This window comes from Suricata suricatta, chromosome 16, assembly GCF_006229205.1.
Source record: "Suricata suricatta isolate VVHF042 chromosome 16, meerkat_22Aug2017_6uvM2_HiC, whole genome shotgun sequence".
NCBI lineage: Eukaryota > Metazoa > Chordata > Mammalia > Carnivora > Herpestidae > Suricata > Suricata suricatta.
The window spans coordinates 53,073,095-53,093,763 of record NC_043715.1 but is presented as its reverse complement, the minus strand read 5'-3'; the positions used below and the strand labels follow the sequence as shown (position 1 = coordinate 53,093,763).

The window sequence follows — 20,669 nt, the reverse complement described above, 5'->3', positions numbered from 1 at the left end:
GCAGGACACCTGGACTTCCGGCTTTTCCTGGAGTCAATATGTCCGCGCCCTTCTGGCCACGGGTCTCCCAGGCGGCCATCCTTCAGTACTTCACGTACAGAAGGCGAAGTAGCCCTATTGGCGAGTAGCCAGGCAAAGCTAGGCACAGCGAAAACATACGGAAAACACTCCCGTTTCTAGCACCTTAAATCTTGCTCTGCAAACCGCACTGATTCTCAGAAATTCGAGCTTACGCAAGACAAACATGGGGTAAGATACGTTCATCTTTGCAGGCTGGCGAGAAAAGCAAACGACTTTGCCCAAGGAAAGATTGGGGAAGGACACAAGGCACAGCCACTTTAGAAGTTGGGTATACCTACAAAGGAAAACACCTGTCAACGGAATAAAAAGGGCAAACATAAGGGCCAAAGGGGAAATACCCCAAGGAACGCTGGTGACTGGATATGGAGGGCAAGAGGAAGATTTGGAGAATCTGCAGTTTCTTCTCTACTATCTGGAGAAGCACTCACAATGTAGGGAGAGTGATAACACCATCCGACAAAGTAAAAAACAGCGACTAGAAGAAACCAAGCTTCCTTTGGGGAGGTGGAGGGAGACTGGGTAACAGGATTCTCACAAAGAGAGATGGGACACCTAGGCTTTTCAGTCCAGAAAACAACTTTATTCGTTGTGCCTGCACAGGCCCAATGGGTTCGTACCCAAAAAAACTGAGCCTCAGGCCCAGCGGCGTGTAGCTTTTTATAAAATTTCTACTTCTTTGTCTCCCTTATATGGTGACATATAGTCTGATTGGACACAGTCCAAGTTACAGAGTAGTGTCAGAGCTATACATACGTGTTTAGGTGTTGACTGGGCCATATTATGATCCTTTGTTCTGAGGAGGCCTCCACTACACTCCTTAGCGAGGAACTCTACCACATTCTCCCCTTTAATGCTAGAACCCTCTTTCTTTGGATCAAAGAGTATCACCTTGGTTTAGAGGTTTACATTTCCTTAACATCATCACATCTGTGGCCATTTCCTTTCGACCATTGCCTTAGTGTCTTCGAGGGAGACAGACCATAAAACCAGGAGAGGTAGGCAAGGTAGGATTAAGCAAGCTCCCAAAATCAAGAGAATAATATCTATGAGGGTTTTTTAATCCCCTGAGAGTTGAAAAACAACCTCCAAATAACTCCCCCCAGGTCACAACCTTTCCAGGTCTGGACTGGGACATGAGCAACCTTCCTCATTCAGTCTGTGATCTCCTCTATGACTTTTCCTTCATCCTCTATTGGTAGGCAGCAGTTGCTCAGGTTAAACTTTCCACAAACTCCTCCCTCAGAAGCAAGCAAGTAATCTAAGGCCAAGCAATGTTGATACATGGTATTGCACATTTTGGTTTACTGCTTAGCTAGTAATTAAGAGTCCTGGTGGTTTCACAGGTTATAATTTCTACAATTGCCTGCATCTGATTAGGCGGTTTAGCGTGTAAATGGGGGTGCGGTAACCCCAGGACCCATCCTCTGCCCAGGTGGCAGGGCCATAATACTGGATTATACACTCAGGAGGCCATTCATCATCTTTCCAATTGCCAATTTGTAGGGCACGTCATTTCCGTTGAGTCTCCCTGTCCCTATACCCTTTGACTCCCAAATGCTCCCCTCTGGCAACTGAGAGCAGGAAGAAAGATGGATGAACAGTTCCCAGCACACATGACCCTGACCAGCCTGAGGGAAGTACTGTACAAGGTGTCCTTCCACATATCCAGTATAATCCACCTGGCACCTGCCATTCGATGGCTGCGTTGACATTGTCCCAAGCCTCTCAGAGATGAGAGAAGTTAGACAAGGGGTGGGGGTCTGGTTCACGGTGATCTGGAGACCCCACCATTGGGTTTCCCAGGTGGTTGAGTTATAAAATCTTTGGCCTAGGCACGTTAGGTTTCCTACAAAGATGGTGAGCTTTCTTCCCCACTGGGCAAGGCAATTTTCCCCAATAATTGAGGTTTTAAGGAGCCAAACCCTGGTACTAGGACTGGAGTGTTCTATTTAATTATAAGGTTCACAGGGATCTAATTCTCTAGCTTCCCATGGCCATTGATCCCCCATGGAGGTTCCCCTACATACAAAGCAAGAAGAGATCTTCAGAGTCTGGGCTATGTCTCTGCTAAAGCTAGAAACAAGGTTCTTACTGTGACTGAAGTGGGAGGGGGGCTACTTCTTATTTCTTCATAGGAGGAGTGGAAAACTTGATGGGACATGGTTGGTTGGGCAGTAGTGACATTCTTGAAATAAAGCACAGTTCCCGGGTCTCTGCCTTCTCCATGGATTCAGCCATCTGCAGCAACGTGGATGGAACTGGAGGGTATTATGCTAAGGGAAATAAGTCAGAGAAAGACAGATCCCATATGTTTTCACTCATATGTGAATCTTGAGAAACTTAACAGAAGACCAAGGGGGGAAAGTTATAGAGACGAAGGGAGACAAACCATAAGAGACTCTTAAATACACAGAAAAAACTGAGGGTTGATGGGGGATGGGGGAGAGGGGAAAGTTGGTGGTGGGCATTGAGGGGGGCACTTGTTGGGATGAGCACTGGGTGTTGTATGGAAACCACTTGACAATAAATTATATATATTTTTAGAAAACTCAGGTGTATAGGCATAGAAACCGTTTTCCTCACACATGTATTTGTCATTGAGTTGGTATTCCCATTCCCAGTCTAAGCCTACACATGGTATATCAAGAGTCCTTGGGCCTCTATGACAAGTGCCTGCTTTTCTCATATGACAGATGCCCCTGGGCCAATACCTATAACCGCACATATGTCCAACAGCATTGACACTGGTCATTTTGCGTGGGGAGCTGCAAAGATTCAGCTGATCAGCAGCCTACAGGCAAGGAAGTGTCACTCCCTGTGGGGAGCTGCCTGAATTCAGGCTAGGGAAGTGTATTTCCCCATTCAGCGACTGGAGACAGCCAGACTGAATAGCCAGTAGAACAAAGATGGACCACCTGAAGGCAGAGTACTGTCAATCGCTCCCCTGCTCAGCACTGCAGACAGCAAGTCTGGGCTTTCTTACCAATCCTTTAGACGCTGTGTTTGAAATTGCAGTTTCGGTTTCCCCTTTACCCTAGCCTTTTCCTAAAAATCACTTGACCCTGTTTCCTAGCAACCTACCTAGGTCAACTGCCTTGCTTCCCGCCTTGAACCTTATATAAGGTGTGTGTGTGTTTTCAATAAAGAGAAGCTTGATCAGAGATTTTGTTTTGCCTTCATTCTCTGTGCCCCCTGCCCCCCAATTCTCACTCCCTCCTCAGGAACCCGCGACAATCCACCGACCCACCGGCCGGGGGGAAGCAGTCAATTTTGGGTAGTAATTTGTGTCCGGCTGACCAAGCCCTGCCCCTCCTTCAGACTTCTAACCAATCTTCTTTGGGGAAGTACTGTGGGTCAAGGCAAGCATATTGACTCTCCTGTTGGCAGACAGAATAGATAATCTTATTGTGCCTGCAGGTCCCCAGGACTTTTCCCCTGCATGAGAATATGGCATAGTAAGGTCTAAGTGATTCCGTGGTCTGACCTGGTTATTTGAATATGTGGGTCACATGATGAGGAATCTAGGTCTACAGAAGGGTCCAGATTAGAAGCAACGAACACCAAAAAAGCATCCTGTCCACATAAAGAAGGGGAGTGCTAACAGAGACCTCTCACCACACTCCCACTGGCCAGGGAGGCCTCTGCCAATCCCATGACAAAAAGTAGAGCAAGAATCACAATAACAGGGAGAGATGAAGGGTGACAGTGCATCACAGTAAGGAAACAGATACAGAAAATAAGCACTGTCTATTTGTTCTACCGGACCATAGATTCTTCAAGCTTCTGCCGTGCATAAATCAGTCAGCTTCCAGAGTGACTAAAGCAGGGCTGCCTCTGGAGTTGCAGATTGCTTCTTCTGTATGGTCAGCTTGCATGGCATTGATGGATCAGGGATGCACTCCCGGTTTCACCTCAACTGCCTTTAATGCAGTAAGGGTGGACGAAATGACAGTGAACGGGTCCCTCCAGAGTGGACATCCCACTCCTTCACCCATATAGCATCTCCTGGTTTAAAGGGGTGAATGTCTGTAGTCAGACTCACAGGTGATTGCTCCCTAACACAGTGGTGTAAGGTGGTTAGGGTAGAGCCGAGGGCCCACCTCTGTTGCCTTAGGGTTAGACTGCCTATCTCATTTAGATCCCCCCTATGCCCTTGATAATGCAGGGAGGGTGCTCATGAGGATTTCATAAGGGGAGAATTGCATCTGCTTAGTGTGGCTACACCTTGATTCTTTTTTTTTAAAGCTTAAAAAAAATTTTTTAATACATTGAGAGAGATGGAAACAGAATCCGAAGCAGGCTCCAGGTTCTGAGCTGTGAGCACAGAGCCTGACTCGGGGGTCGAACCCATGAACCATGAGATCATGACCTGAGCCAAAATCGGACGCTTAACCTACTGAGCCACCCAGGCGCCCCTACACCTTGATTTTAACAAGGCAGTTTGCAACACTTGATCCCAGTGTAGGTGGGTTTCCTGACATAGTTTACGTAATTGCATCTTCAGAGTTTGGTTTATTCATTCCACCTTCCCGGAGCTCTGGGGTCCGTATTCCGTGTGTAATTTCCAGGTGATCTTTAACCCCTTTGCCCCCAGCTGCACTACCTCGGCCACAAATGCTGGCCTGTTATCTGATCTCACAGTGATAGAGATCCCAAATGGAGGAATGATTTCTCTTAGAAGAAGTCTGGCCACTTCTTGTGCCTTTTCTGTGCGAGTAGGGAAGGCTTCAACCTAGCCAGAGAAAGTGTACACAAAGACCAACAGATAATTACAGACTTGGACCCAGGGAAGCTAAGGGAAGCCCTCTGTCATATTTTCCTTTTATTCTTTTAAATTTTATATGTTTTATTTATTTTTGAGAGAGAGAGAAAGAGAGAGAGAGAGAGAGACAGTGTGAGCAGGGGAGAGTCAGAGAGAGAGAGGGAGACACAGAATCGGAAGACAGGCTCCAGGCCCTGAGATAAGTGTCAACACAGAGCCCAATGCAGGGCTCGAACTCACGAACTGTGAGATCATGACCTGAGCCAAAGTTGGACACTTAACCAACTGAGCCACCCAGGTGCCCCATATTTTCTTTTCTTTTTAAATGTTTATTTGTTTGTTTGTTTGTTTGTTTTTGAGAGACAGAGAGAGACAGCTCGAGCAGGAGAGGGTCAGAGAGAGAGGAAGACACACAATCCGAAGCAGGCTCCAGGCTCTGAGCTGTCAGCACAGAACCCACGAACCGTGAGATCATGACCTGAGCTGAAGCCAGATGCTTAACCGACTGGGCCACCCAGACACCCCACCCTTTTTTAAAAAAATAAGTTTTTAATGTTTATTTATTTTTTGACAGAGAGAGACAGTGCGAGCAGGGGAAGTGCAGAGAGAGAGGGAGATACAGAATCCAAAGCAGACTCCAGGCTCCTAGCTGTCAGCACAGAGCTCAACATGGAGTTCAAACCCAAGAGCAGTGAGATCATGATCTGAGCCAAAGTCACATGCTCAACTGCCTGAGCCATCCAGGCGCTCCCACCATCATATTTTCAAATTGGGCTCCCCCGGCACTCTGCACCCCAGAGGTGGCCTTGGTTATTCCAGGCACACATTCCACATTGCTCACATGCCGCTCGGGCTATGCTGGAGCGTAAAGGGATGTAGAAATGTCTGCTCAAGGGGCACCTGGGTGGTGCAGGCAGTTAAGCGTCTGACTCTTGATCTCGGCTCAGGTCATGATCTCACGGTTTGTGAGTTCGAGCACTGTGTCAGTGCTGACAGCACAGAGCCTGCTTGAGATTCTGTCTCTCCTTCTCTCCTCCCCTCCCCAGCTTGTTTTCTCTCTCAAAATTCATAAATAAGCTTAAAAAAAATAAATGAGTGAAACAAATTAAAAAAAAAAAAGAAAGAAATGTCTGCTCAAAGTAGTCTCAAGAGCTTTCTGTCCACAGTTTTCTGCTTGACAAAAGCTGGAGCCAGGGCCTCAGGAATTGCTACTCAGCTGTCTTCTAATTTCCACCATCCAACTGGGAGGTAGCTTCCATTTTTAGTCTTCAACCGGGTACTCTCATGTTGTGAGTAATTAGGGTCCCTTTCTGCCAGTGGACTAAGGAGCAGTGCAGCGGTTAAAGCCGCTGATCCTGCTGGTGCTTTGGCGGCTGCAAGCTTTGTCTTTCTGCCTGCCTTACAGTTTCCCCACGCAGCCCTGGTATCTCTCCTTTGATGTCCCTGACAATGCCTGATGCCACTCTCTTAGGGGCCCATCCAGTGTCGAAGAGTTCAAGGATTCCCTTACCATACTTTATGTCTTTTCCTCCTGAGTTTATTGGGTCCTTCTCTTTTTACAAAGCCCCATGTACGTGGAGGGTGGGGGAGGTGTACTTACAGTCTGTGTATAGAGTAACACATGTCCCTGCTGCCAGTTGGAGAGCTCGGATGAGCGCGACGGACTCTGCCTTCTGTGCCGAAGTCCTCTTTGGCAGGGGTTCGGCCTCAGTGATAGAATTCAGGGTCACCGCAGAGCACCCTGCACGGCGTTCTGCCTCTTTCACAAAACTGCTACCATGGGGGAAATACTCAGCGTCGGGGTCCAACCCCTAGGGACTGGTCAGCTGGAGAACACCTCATCCATGACTTCAGTGCAGTCACCATCAGGTTGAGCTGGACCCACAGGCAACAGGTTTGCAGGGCTTAGGGGCTGCGCTACTTCTAGGCGAATGGGCGGGTTCTCACATAGCACTCCCTGATTATGTGACAGTCCGGGCGCTGGTTACCCAGTATTGTCCTTTGTACTCTTTTAATGTCAGTACTGAATGTGGCACTCAGACGGTCCATTGTTGTCCCACAGTTAACTTATCAGCCTCAGACACTAAGAGGCCGGTGGGCAAGGAGCCAGGTTTGGGCAGCAGAGTCGAGCTGCTTGGAGAGCTACGCCAGTGGGCGGCGCCTTGACGCCGACATCCGGGTTAGGACGCCAGTACGTTCATGAAGGCACAAGAAGAAGGGCTCGGACGCGTCTGGGAGCCCCAGGCCAGGCACCTTGTAAGAGTCATAATCTTTGCTTCCGGCTTTCCCAGGGTCAGAGCAGCTTGTCCGTCAGAGTTGAAAGCTATCTGGTCCCAGCCCATTGAGGCCACGGGGCACGAGGGGAGGTACAGGAATTCCTGGATGATTTCATGGCGGCCTAAATCGAATTGCTAGACAGCAGGAAGGGCCGGCACGTCCAATTTCCCATGGCCCCTCCAATCGTGGCTTGTCTCTGTGAGAAGGGGCCCACGGGTCGGGTCACCACCAAGTGTTCTGCCCCAGTATCTACATGAAACCAATGGGTCAGCCCCCCACATTCATTTGGACCATAGGCCTTGGGGGCCTTACAAAATAGACCCCAGCCTGTCCAGTCCTTTTCACAGTCCTCCATGGTGGTTAGCCCCACAGAATCATCTTCGGGGGCCCCATGAAGCCGTGATGCTGGTTGGTACCAGCCCTGGACCACATGGCTCCTTTCTTTCTTCTTGAGGCCCGGCTGAGAATTACCCAGCCACAGGGGCGCTCATTTTTCCAGTGGCTCTCCTGACAACAGTGAGCACCCTGGTTCCACCCCAACTTTGGTCTTGGGCGAGATGATTGTCCCCACCGGTCCCCCTTTTGGCTCCGGCCCCGGCCCTGCCAGGGCACCTTTCCAGGAGTGCTCTCACCCCTCCACCAGGGCAGTAGCTAATAAGTCTGCCTTTTCCTGCATCTTCCAGCAGTCTTCCCTCCGCGCCACCTGGTCACTGTTGACAAACACCTTAGTTGCTACTTCCAACAACTGACTGGCATTCATGCCGGTGAAATCCTCTAGCTTCTGCAGCTTGGGCCAGATGCCCCATCCACTTGTTAATGGGCACCTCTAGATCAAAAGGGGTGCAGAGACCAAATGCCTCACATAATCTCTCATAGAATTGGCTCGGGCTCTCCTTGGGTCCCTGGAGCACTTCTGATGTTTTATTCATATTTATGACCTTCCCCCTCCCCCTGCCTTCCTTCATGCCATTTAGAAGGGCTTCTTGATACCATTCAGTCCTTGTGAGCCCTCCATCTACACGTGAGTCATTTGGGTCCCACTTGGGGTCCTCCCCAGGGAAGTGAGCCTGAGCGTAAGCCCGGGTGTCTAGGGTCCCAGCCAGGACATGCTCCTCTAACCATTTTCGGGCCACCTGGGTAATTCCACAGGGCTCCTCCATGTCGAAGATGGTCAGAAGGAGTTGGCAGCAGTCCATCCAGGCAGGCTTGTGGGTTTGAATTATGGACCACATTAGCTCAGTCATAGCCTGGGGCTTCTCCGTATAGGAGGGAGTGTGGTACTTCCAGTTTAGGAGGTCCATAGTAGTAAAAGGTTGGTACACAAAATCATGCTCGCCTCCTCGGATCTGGCCTTCCTGACCGTAATAAACAGGTTCCCTAGTTTCCCTGTAGGGCTCTGCAGTGTTGCTACAGGGAGGGACTGGCCTGATCTTCTAGCTGACTTCCGGAAGGGGTGTATGAGGTTAAGACAAGTGGTCCAGGTGAGCCGGTCACATCTGGAGAGGCTGGTGGTGCTAGAGGCGGTGAGGCCCCAGGATGAGGGGCGGGCTCCAGTGGGGTTTCGGCAGCGTGGACGGCTGGAGGCGCAGGTGGCAGTGAGGGGTACAGGGGAGCATGGCGGTGGGGTCTCCTCAGTCTCTCCCAACAGTATGGGGTTTTTCAGTTTCTGGCTGACAGTACGGGTTCTTCGGGTTTGGGCTAGCATTTGGATGGCTGAGACGCGGGCCATCGTCATCACTTTCCAGCTCTCCTCAATACAGATTTTAGCCAAGGCGGCCAGGATAGAACCAGGTCATGCCAAGAGCCAACGTAAGGGAATTGGTCGGGATGGCCTGGGTCCTCCACAACAACCCTGATCACTCACCAACTAGTTACTCACCAAGTGAGCTCCTGGAGCCAGCCCAACCCAAAGGATGGCCAATCAATTTCACAGATTGTCCAGAGCTTTCCAGGAGTTAATTTTACAACATAATCTCCGAATGTCCCTTTTTGAAATTCTTCAACATACACCCTAGAGGAGTTAGTTTACTCTGCTTTCCACCCATTTTCTCCCCCTCATAGATAAATGTCATGCCCAAGAGAGGGACAAGGGGGATGGGAGGGACTAATTTGGACTGGATGGCAGTCGCCTCCATGGTTTCTCGCTGCTCTCCTCTTAGAGATATTTTGGGTGCTTCTTAGCATTGGCGGGTTCAGTATCAAGCCCTGAGCCAGATCAGACTCCCAAGGAAGTCTGATGCCGCCCTAAGCCCATGAGGTCCCCACGGATCCGCGACGAAGACTCAACACTCCCGTTGGCCCAACGGTCAGATGGAAGCTTTCCACTGTCGGTCTCATTCACACACAGTCGCTCAGGGACTCCAACCCACTGCCCAGGAGCCCGGACCTTGGAGTTGCAGTTCGTTCCTTATGGAACCACTCAGGCAACTCTGGGAGGTGATCAGGCTCCCCTTCTGCCTCTTAGGGTTAGGTCTACCAAAACGAAGCCAGGTTCTTACCAGGGTGATGCATGGTGCTCCCTGAGCTGGCTCCTGGGCCTCACCGAGTTTCGTTGTGCATCCTTGCCAAGCAGTCCACTGATGCCAAGCGAGGTCGCTTCTCCTGGGGCTCCAAGTTTTGCACCCTGGCAACAAAGGAGGTGGAAACACAGTCTCTGAATCTTGGATGTGAGCTCTCAAGAACACAATTGCCGGGGTGCCTGGGTGGCTCAGTCATTTAAGCCTCCAACTTCGGCTCAGGTCATGGGGTCGAGCCCCCCCCCACCCCGCGTTGGGCTCTGTGCTGACTGCTAGCTCAGGGCCTGGAGCCTGTCTTCAGATCCTGTGACTCCTCTCTCTGACCCTACCCTGCTCGCTCGCTCTCTCTCTCAAAAAAAAAAAAAACATTAAAAAAAAACCCCACAATTGCCATCTAGTAAAGGTGAGGAGAGCAGTCTCCAGCCAATGGCTAGGTCGCACGTTACATGTGGTAGTGGGCTCTCATCCTGCTGTGGAACCAGTGACAAGGACCATCGGTTCTCTGAGAACCAAAGGCCAGAATTTCTGGAAGGAATAAATAAGACAACTCCAGGGAGAATAAAAAATTGTGCAAGAAAGGAAAAATAATCATAGTATACTACATGGCTGAGCTATGAGGAGTATTTACGTAGTTACCATAATGTAAACACCAAATCTAATCAAACCGATATAAGTCTGTTGGGGCCAGCAGGGTGGCTCAGTTGGTTAGGCATCTAACTCTTGATCTCAGCTCAGGTCATGATCCCCAGGTGTGTGAGTTCAAGCCCTGAACTGAGCTGGGCTCTGCACTGATGGTGCTGAGCCTGTTTGAGCCTGCCCCTCCCCTGCTTGTTCTCTCTCTCTCTCTCTCTCTCTTTCTCTCTCTCCCCCCCCTCTTCAAATACATATATAAATAAATAAACATTAAAAAAAACCCATATAACTCTGTTGGGAAAATGAGGAAGAGGAAATGCCTATGTACAGAGGACTGCATTTGCAGGAGACTTGTTTTGAAGTTTCCTTCATGATGCATCTATGGATAATGTCCCCAAATAAAAAAATCCATTATAAGTATATCCATCTTACTTAAGATATCAAAAATCTTTGAAAGACTAAAATCCTTCCAAAACTAACTCCCAAGCTTACGAGCATTGCAAATTAAAACTGAGAACCTTCTGAGAGCAGCAATTCTGCCCCCAGATGCCTACTCAGCAATGCTGAATTGGTGTGTCCTCAGGAAGATTTACACCAGAATGTTCCTTTATTCATAATGCTCCAAATGAGAAACAGAAGAGAATGGGGGTAGAATTAATAGGCATAAATGCTTCCAATATGATTAAGAAAAAGATATCCAATTTAAAATATTGAGGAAAATGGAAATAAACAAAGCCCTTAAAAATTATCTAAAATAAGATTTTTTTTTTATTCACCCTTAAAATGGGCACAATTTAAAAGACTGATGAGGTGTTGAGGAAGTAGACATTCTGAAAGATTTGGCCTTTCCCCCCCATATGGGAAGTAAGGATAATACTTAGGCTCATCATCTATAGCCTTCGGAGTACTAAGATAATCTAGTTATTATGCCTGAAATAGTCTCCTGTTTTAAAAAAATGTGTACACACTTACTAAACATTACCTATTAGTTTTAGGATCAAGTTTTTCAGGAAGGGTAGCAACCAGTAAAATGTATTCATTAATAGGGCAGTTTTGGACAAAAATCTGGAATTATCTACCCAATTAAAAACTTTCATTCTTTTGACTCAACTCCAATGATAATAACTTCACTAAAAATTAAATGTGAAAAAATTTGAATTGAGATAAAACCTGTTAAGAAATTTCTACCAACAATTTCCAGTCTTTTGCCCTCAGCATTTCGCCGCCCTCCACCTTAGCGAATAGTGTTTCCCCTCCTTCACTACTAGCTCTACCCACCCTGTCACTTTTCACCCTGGAGATGTCACCTAACGGCCACCAGCCATCCTGGGAGGAAGAGATCTTTTCCTGAAACTAAACTGGTTTACTCTGTGCCCAAAGTAAGGCATGCTGCCTTTGTCATACTACTTTGGCTTTTCATAAGCACTCCCTAAGAATCCTCCGCCTGCTTTGCACTCCCGAAAGGAGGACTCCTTTTCCTGTACGGCTATGTTCACCTTTTTCAAAATGGCCACGCCCACTGTAAAGTTTTACTCCTTGCCAAGTTTTGCTGTCTTTGGTTTAGTGTGCCTCCGGGTTCCACGCAGACGAAAGCATGAGCATCGCCCTTTGCGCTGTTCACAATTGAAGTAACGGGAGTAGTACAGTTATCTAGGGCAGAGGAAGGGGTTGTACGGCGGGCCTTCCAATATGGCGGCTCCCACATAAATCGGCCTCAGGGCGCCGCCATACTACCTCACAGGGTCTTTGTCTAAAAGACCGAAAGCTGAACCGGAATCTTCGTCGGTGTAAGGACGCCCCCGGCGTGGTGGTAGGCATGCCAAAGAAAGGTAGTAGGATGCCAAAGAAATTAAACATGACCTGGGAGGTGCAATAATATCGTTTGTGAGTCTAAAGCCGAGTGGTGGACCGTTGCCCTTTCTACCATCCAAGGTGGTGCGCGGAGGCTCTATTAAGGGGTCTTAGTTTCGCGTTGTGGGAGCGGAATCAGATTGACCTAGGTTGGTGGAGATTTGGGGTTTATGGGAGGGGAGGTATGGGGCGGTCAGTGAGAGAAGCAAGCCATTGTGGGGCGGGGAATGCATTCCATGATTGAGGGAGCGGGATTGAGGGAAATGGTGCAGGCCTGGGGCTGGTGAGGGATTGGAGTGGATGAAGAAAGGTGTTAGGACTTGGGGTATTGCTTTTGTGGGGGAGATTAGTGACAGGGGCTGCGGTCTTGGAGGCAATCAGTGACTGGTGTTACCTAGACGGTGGGTCAGTGTTTGGAATGTATGTAGGGTTAATGTCTTTCAGGTTAAGGTCACTGATTAGGGGCAAATGACGGGAGGTCAGAGTTGGGGGTGTTCATGAAAGAAGTCAGGAATGGGAGAGTCTTCGGGGGTGGTCAGTGAATGGGGTGGCTGTGGTCAGTGCTTGGCCAGCTTTGTTGTCTTTGAGCATCTCCAATGGTTATTTTTTATTGTCTGGTAGATATAAAGGGAGCTATTTAAAAGAAATTGTTTTTCACTTTTCTTTATTGAACTCATATTTCTAATGTAATTAGTAATTGATTCTTGTAGGTTTTCCAGGTAAGCAGTCAGGGTACTTATAGGTAAGTTTAATTCAGAGAAAAGATTATGGACTTTGGATTTGGGCAGACCTAGGTGTTTATCCATATTCTGCCACTTTACTATGTAAACTTGATTAAGTTTCTCAACCTCTCTGAGATTCTTTTCTCTTTTGTTAAAAAAGCAAAACCAAAAGCCAGAAGACTACTAACTACTCATCCAGTTAAAGATCACACAGTAGGTACCCAAGATAGGTTAGCAAGCAGTATTCCAGTATTTATAGCTGTTTCTCTGGATTTTTTAGTTTTTAAAAATTTCTCATTGGACATTTTTCTCCTCCATTTCATCGCAGTGGTCTTTCTCTAATGTAGATTTAGTTTTGAGTAGTTTCAGTAAACACATAATTTAACGGTTACACCTTGTTTGTGTTTCTTTATTATAAAATAATTATGTTCATTGAAAAATAAGCCATCGGGTAATACATATTATTTGTTTTCTTTAGGCTAATATGATAGCTACATATTAGATACATTAGATACATATATATTTGTGTATATCTAAAATATATACACACATACAAATAAGGACTCAACTCAGAAAAATCTGTTATACTCACAGTTACAATTTCTATAATCCCCAGGTCCTGGCTTCCTGGGATAAAATAGTTCCTATGAAGGAAGGAAGTGAAGGTACAAAGATCAACACTGCATCCTTGACCAGAGACCTTGAACTAGAGCTTCAGAAAAGAGCCCAGAATCAACAAGAGCAGATATTAAACTTTCTGACGCTAAGGGCCCCAGAAAATGTCCAAGTCCCAAGTGAGTTGTATATATATATGTTCTTTCCATTAGCCTTCCCAGTGGGTTTGAGGAGATTTAATAATACACATATTAAAAGAATATGTTTATTCACTATTAATGCAGACTATACCAGATAAGGCATGAAGAGACAAATGTCAGAATTTGGGGAAAAATCGGGGCACCTGGGTGGCTCAGTCAGTTAAGCGACCAACTTTGGCTCAGGTCATTATCTCACAGTTCATGGGTTCAAGTCCCATGTCAGGCTCTGTGCTGACCACTCAGAGCCTGAAGCCTGCTTTGGATTTGGTGTCTCCCTCACTCTCTGTTCCTCCCCCATTTGTATTCTCCTTCTTTCTCTCTCTTCTCTCTCTGTCTCTCTCTCTCAAACAAATATAAACATTAAAAATTAAAAAAAAAAGACTTTGAGGAAAAATAGACAAAGGATCAAATTCACAGTCAGGTTGCAATGAGGATAGGTAAATCATGTTTATACAAATTGTTTTAAGTTAGAATATCGATTATAGCCCACGAATTCTAAATAGCTCATCAAATTGAGCCACAAACTTGTCTTTAGTACTTCCTCTTTTAGTTACCTATTGCTGCATAACAGGCCACCCTGAACCTGGTGATGTGCATTTAATTTTATCATCCTCATGGATTCAGTGGGTCAGGAAGTAAGACAGCGCCCCCTGGTGGGGCATACATGTTAATGAGTTCCCAAGACCACCCTCAGGTTCAACGATTTGCCAGAATTCAGAGTGCTCAGAAACATTGTTATACTCACGATTATAGTTTATTATAGCAAAAGGATACAGATTAAAATCAGCCACAGAGAAAATTTGTATAAGGTCAGATCCAGGAGACACCAGGCAAAAGCTTCCACTTTTTCTCTCTCTGTGGAGCCATGTGGACAGTGTTGAATTTTCCCAGCAGTGATTTGTAACAACACATAATAAGTATTGCTCATCAGGGAAGCTCATTCACATCTTAGTTTCCAGGGTTTGGGGTTTTTGGAGAGAGAGAAAGTGGTGCAAGGGGGCGGGGGAGGGCTCAAGGGAGAGGCAGAGACTCTCAAGATCAACATGGGGCTCGATCTCACAACCCTGAGATCGTGACCTGAGCCTAAATCACAAGTTGGACACCTAACCACCTGAGACACCCAGGCGCCGCTGCAAGGTTTTTATTTGAGTCAGTCACATAGGCAACACTGACCACATCAATGGCTGACTTTCATCTCCAGCCCTTTCATCCAAGCTGCTGTGGTGTGGCCTAAGCCCCCCACCGTGAATCACATTGATAGCATAGATCATCTGGTCTCTCCAGTTAAGATATTTCAAGGGCTCAGAGGTTACTTCTTATGAACAGGTGAGGATCAACCTTTCTTTGGCATGTGCAGGGTGTGGACAACCCAGACTGCTGTGTTACTCCTCTCTTGCACAGTTTGTCCACACCATGATGTCTGGAACCGCGGCTGGGAAGACTCAAAGATTGGGAACTGGAATCATCTGAAGGCTTCTTCATTCCCGCATCTGTTTTTCAGGATGACATGACTCAAAAACTAGGCTGAGCTGGGGTTATTGGAGTATTTATGCATGGCCTCCTAAGGTGGCTCGGGCTTTTCAGAGAATGATGCTAGATTCTGACAGAACCAGACTGAAAGTACACGGCCTCTTCTGCATTATCCATTCTGCTGCATCCTCTTTGTTACATCAAGTTTTTAAGACAAACTAGATTCAAGGGGAGGGAACAGGTTCTGCCTCTTGATGGGGGAGTAGCAAGGTCACGTTGCAGGAAGTTCTGGAATGGGACATACTATTATGGTCATCCTTGGAAATATAATCTACCTCATGGCTGTCAATAAAAAATTGTTGGGAGGGGCACCTGGGTGAATCAGTCAGTCAAGCATCCGACTCTTGATTTTGGCTCAGGTCATGATCTCTCTCTTCATGAGATCAAGATCTGAGTCAGGCTCTGTGCTGACAGCAAGGGGCCTGGTTGGGATTCTCTCTCATTCTCTCTCTCTCTTTCCTTCCCTAGGCCCCTCCCCTAGAGTCTTTGTGCACTCTCTCTCAAAATAAACCTAAAAACAAATCATTGGTGATTTGCCTTGCCTAAAGGGAAAGCTCCTCTAGAAAAGTAGATAGTTCCTGACACGTAAGTAGGAAGGAAGTTCTTTGGTGGGTATTTAGTTTAGATTGCCTAGTGCTCAGTGCTTTCTACATACAGCAAACCACTAATAAAGTCGTGAGCTGCCTTTGATTATTTCTCAGCCATTCACAGGTAAGCTAGTGGTGTTACACCAGAGCAGAACTCAGTGATCAGAGTGCTTCAGGGTTTCAAAACGAGGTAGCTCAAGTCCACAGCCTCCTGGTGGTCTGGCTTTGTTCAGGGAGAACACCTAGATTATCAACAAGAATGGATGGATTCTAAGACCATCATTTGGTTTCCCAAAAACAGCCCTCAAAATTCAGTTTTTTCTTTAAATCAGTAGTTCTCAATTCAGGATGATTCTGTCTCCCCAGGGGACAATTGACAATGTCTGGGACATTTTTTTTAAGTTTATTTATTTATTTTGAGAGAGACAGAGACCTCGCCAGTGGGGGAGGGGCAGAGAGGGAGCGAGAGAATCCCAAGCAAGCTCTGCACTGCCAGCTACAGAGTCCAATATGGGGCTGCAACCCATGAACTGTGAGATCATAACCTGCGCCAAAATCAAGAGTCTGATACTGAACTGACTGAGCGACCCAGGCGGCCCTCTGGGACATTTTTTATTGTCATAACTGTTAATGGGATCTAGTAAATAGAGGCCAGGGATGCTGGTAAACATCCTACAACACACACTACAGGCTTCCATCACAAAAAGTTATCCAGCCCAAAATGGCAGTAGGGTTGAGGTTGAGAATCCCCAATCTGTTAGCAAAATTTTAGAACATTTCCTTCATAATCTTTTCACTTCCCAAAATGCAGGTGTCAACTCTCAGTCCATAGTTCATTTCTTCTATTTAAAAACTTTTCCGATTATATTATTAAAGCTTAAAATAGTCTCAGTGTGTAAAGTTTCAAATAGTACAGAAGTTTCTAAAGCTAAACTCTTAAGTCCCTCATTGATCCTTTTTCACCACCCTCAAGATAAATAATCTAAAAAGTTATATGTATTGCTTTGACTTTCTCTGTCCGCATTTACATATATAACTATGAATTTGTGTATATTTGTGTTGGGGATCCTTGGCCCACCCTCCATCTTTTTTTTAAGTCTCACCTATGTGTCCATTTTTTTTTTAATGTTTATTCCTTTTTGAGAGAAAGACAGAACACGAGCAGGGGAGGGGCAGAGACAAAGAGGGAGACACAGAATCAGGTTCCAGGCTGTGAGGTGTCAGCAGAGCCCAACGTGGGGCTCAAACTCGGGAACAACGAGATCATGACCTGAGCTGAAGTCGGACGCTTAACCAACTGAGCCATCCAGGCAAGCCCTCCCTCCATTTTGATGATTTTCCAGAAGAACTCAAAATAATTCAAAAAAGCAGTTATACTCACAGTTATGGATTATTACAGTGAAAAAAATGCACATTAAAGTGAGCAAAGGCAGGAGCATGTGCTTGGCTCAATTGTTTAATATCCAACTCTTAATTTCCTTTTTTTAAATTAAGCACCTGAGTCTTGATCTCAGGGTCATGAGTTCAAGTCCCACATTGGGCTCAACTCTGGGTATGGAACCCACATAAAAAAAATTTTTAAGTGGGGTGCCTGGGTGGCTCAGTTGGTTAAGCCTCTGACCGGCTCAGGTCATTATCTCACAGCTCATGGGTTCCAGCCCAGCGTTGGGCTCTGTGCTGATGGCTCATAGCCTGGAGCTGCCTTCTGATTCTGTGTCTCCTCTCTTTCTACCCTTCTCTCACTCGAGATCTTTCTCTCTCAAAAATAAACATTAAAAAATTTTTTTTAAATTTTTTATTAAGTAAAATCATCAAAGGCAAAAGATGCAGAGTAGCATCCAGGAGAGACCAGGCAGTGGCCTCCAGCTGCCCTCGCCCAGTGGAGTAGCATGAACAGCACTTAATTCTTCTGGTGATGATGTGTAACAACAGGTAGGAAGTGTTGCCATCCAGGGGGGCTCACCTGCAGCTTGGTGTCCAGGGTTGTATTGAGAGTCAGAAAACAGGCATTCAGCATACGTGACTGACCTCAGCTGCTCAGTCTCCAGGGCCGCCAAATTCAAACCGATAGAGTGTAGCCCCAGGCCCCAGGAATGTGGACGCACCCATATTGGGCTGGATACTCCAGGGGTTCAGAGATTATCTCCCAGGAGCAAGTCAACAGCTGGTCTTCCTGAAGACAGGCCTTTCTCTGGAGTGTGCAGGTTTGGGCAACCCCGGCCTGCCGAGTCAGCCCTTTTCTGCACAGCACCTTTTCTGCACTGTCATAACTGAGATTACAGTTCATGTACTTCTCTGTAACTGATTAAGCCAGTACCTTGGAAGTCCATCCCTATCAACATTTCAGTAACAAAAAATATTAAGTGAACATTTTTTTTGAGTGCTTACAGTGTGCTCTTCCTGGTGTAAATTCAATCATTTGGTGTCACAGCTTAGGAAGAAATGTATTTGTGGTGTTTTAAATGCATATAGCTTTTGATTGTGCTGTCGTTCATGTTACTTCTTTCTTGCTTTTTTTTTAATGTTTATTTTTTTACAATGTTTATTTTTGAGAGAGAGAGAGCACACATGAGACGGGGGAGGACAGAGGATCCAAAGCAGGCTCCACTGTGACAGCAGAGACCCCATGAACCATGGGGTCATGACCTGAGCCTAAGTCAGACACTCAACCAGTTGAGCCACTGAGGTGCCCTTCATGTTATTTCTTTCTTGAATTACATGCACCTCTCTCCTCACCCCTCTAAAGTTCAACCTTTATATTTTTTCTGCTCCCTATTGGTGCCCACGTGGTATGTATTTCTTTCTTATCCTCTGTAATGTTTAGTAGCCTTGTGCACGTACATGCCTGTCTCTGCAAGCTAGTATGCTTCTTCAGGGTAGAAGGAGTATCCAGTGCAGTGTCTGACATAGAGGTGTGTTCACATAGGTTGTAGGTGGTTCCTAGATTAAAGGACTTGAGGATGCTCTAGTCTGTTTTTCTTGTGAAAGAGTGAACATGTACATCAGTGAATGGTTGGGAGCACAAAGACAGGATATTTAAACATTGCTTCTAATGTTTGTTTATTTTTGAGAGAGATGGGGAGACACAGAATCCGAAGCAGGCTCCAGGCTCTGAGCTGTCAGCGGAGCCCAATGTGGGGCTTGAACCTGTGAACCAGGAGATCATGACTTGAGCCAAAGTCAGACGCTTAGCCAACTGAGCCACCGAGGCACCACAAAGATAGGATATTTTAAATAAAAAATTAATTTTTTCTACAAAATATAATGCGAAACTAGTTATAAGGAAGGCAGATGACTTACCGTAGGAAATATGATGCTTTTCTTCATAGTATTGGTCAATGATGATCCCTTTAGAATGACTAGGAGCGTTCTGTTGCAGGGCTCAGTGTCATTGAAGGATGTGGCTGTGGTCTTCACGTGGGAGGAGTGGCAGCTGTTGGACCCCATTCAGAAGAGCCTGTATCAAGATGTGATGTTGGAAAACTACAGCAACCTAGTTTCAGTGGGTAAGCAGGCCCTTCCCAGGGTAATGCAGGCAATCAGTTGCCTTTCTTAGTGATGAAATGTGTGGAGCCTTACCAAACACCTTACTTTTTTGAATATGAGTTTCATACCTGATAGATTTTAGTGCATTTTGGCCTCTAACAAACAGAGTGCTTTTCTCTTGCTCCCAAAGTAAAAGGCCTTTACTTAACTAAGAGGCAAATTGTTCAGGCCCTTAAATATAACCTTCCCCGTTTTTCAGAGGCCTTGTAAGCCCAAGTACATGGGTCCGTGGATCCACTATAATTTTCCTTGAGTAGGGTATCAAGTTACCAAAGCAGATGCATTCTACCAGTTGGGACAAGGACCACCATGGATAACAGAGGAAGAAATCCAGAGTCAAATTCATCCAGGTGAGTGAGAAGCCAACCCTGGGCATAAATGGAAATACATTTCTATTTCATCAGAAATGAGGAGGTACCTATTGTTGCTCAGAAAAGTCTTTTAAGCTCCGAGTGTGGCTTAAAACAGGGGACATAAGCTCCCATACACATTATTAATATTGAGTCCAGTTAAAAATTTGTTGTTGTGTTGTTGTTTATCTCATTCTTTATTCTTTTTTTTAAGAATATAATTTATTGTCAAGTTGGCTGACATACAATGTATACAGTGTGTTCTTGGTTTTGGGGGTGGGTTCCTGTGACTCATTGCTTACACGTAACACCCAGTGCTCATCCCAACAAGTACCTTCCTCAATGCCCATCCCCCATTTTGCCCTTTCCCCCGCCCCTCCATCCACCCTCAGTTTGTTCTCTATATTTAAGAGTCTCTTATGGTTTGCCTCCCTCCCTCTCTATTTGTAACTATTTTTTTAATGTTTGTTTATTTTTGAGAGAGAGACAGAGTGCAAGCATGGGAGGGGCAGAAAGAGACGCACCCACAGAAACTGCAGCAGGCTCCAGGCTCTGAGCTGTCAGCACAGAGCCTGATGTGGGGCTTGAACCCACGAACCGTCAGATCATCACCTGAGCTGAAGTCCGGTGCTCAACCAACTCAGCCACCCAGGTCCCCCTTGGCTCCACTTTTTAATCTCCTTATTAGGATTATTTTGCTTGGTTTTACTTATTTATTTTTAATGTTTATGTATTTATTTTGAGACAGAGAGAGAGAGAGTATGCGTGAGTAGGGGAGGGGCAGAGAGAGAAGGAGAGAGAAGGAATCCCAAGCAGGCTTCACACCATGAGTGCAGAGCCTGACATGGGTCTCAGTCTCATAAACCGTGAGATCATGACCTGAGCCAAAACCAAGAGTTGGACGCTTAACCGACTGAACCTCCCAAGCACCCCTTTTGCTAGGCTTTTAAAGTAATGCATTTCCAGGGCGCCTGTCTGGCTCATTCGGTAGAGCGTGCA

General features: G+C 46.3%; 1 protein-coding gene and 1 long non-coding RNA gene across 3 annotated transcripts in view; one reads left to right on the top strand and one right to left on the bottom strand.

Moving 5' to 3' along the window:
- Positions 1-12,025: 12,025 nt before the first annotated feature.
- The window catches only part of LOC115281210 (zinc finger protein 84-like), a 34,729-nt gene continuing 26,085 nt past the window's right edge, over positions 12,026-20,669 (top strand). Inside the window, 4 exon segments of the mRNA XM_029926545.1 lie at positions 12,026-12,269; positions 13,459-13,636; positions 19,154-19,280; positions 19,578-19,670. Of these exon segments, the coding sequence (XP_029782405.1) occupies positions 13,622-13,636; positions 19,154-19,280; positions 19,578-19,670 (235 nt within the window). The 5' untranslated portion in view covers positions 12,026-12,269; positions 13,459-13,621.
- LOC115281218 overlaps positions 19,084-20,669 on the bottom strand; it is a 36,526-nt gene continuing 34,940 nt past the window's right edge. For both annotated transcript variants that reach the window (XR_003904167.1, XR_003904166.1), the window contains one exon: positions 19,084-19,231. This is a non-coding gene — a long non-coding RNA (uncharacterized LOC115281218). The remainder of the gene's footprint in view (positions 19,232-20,669) is intronic.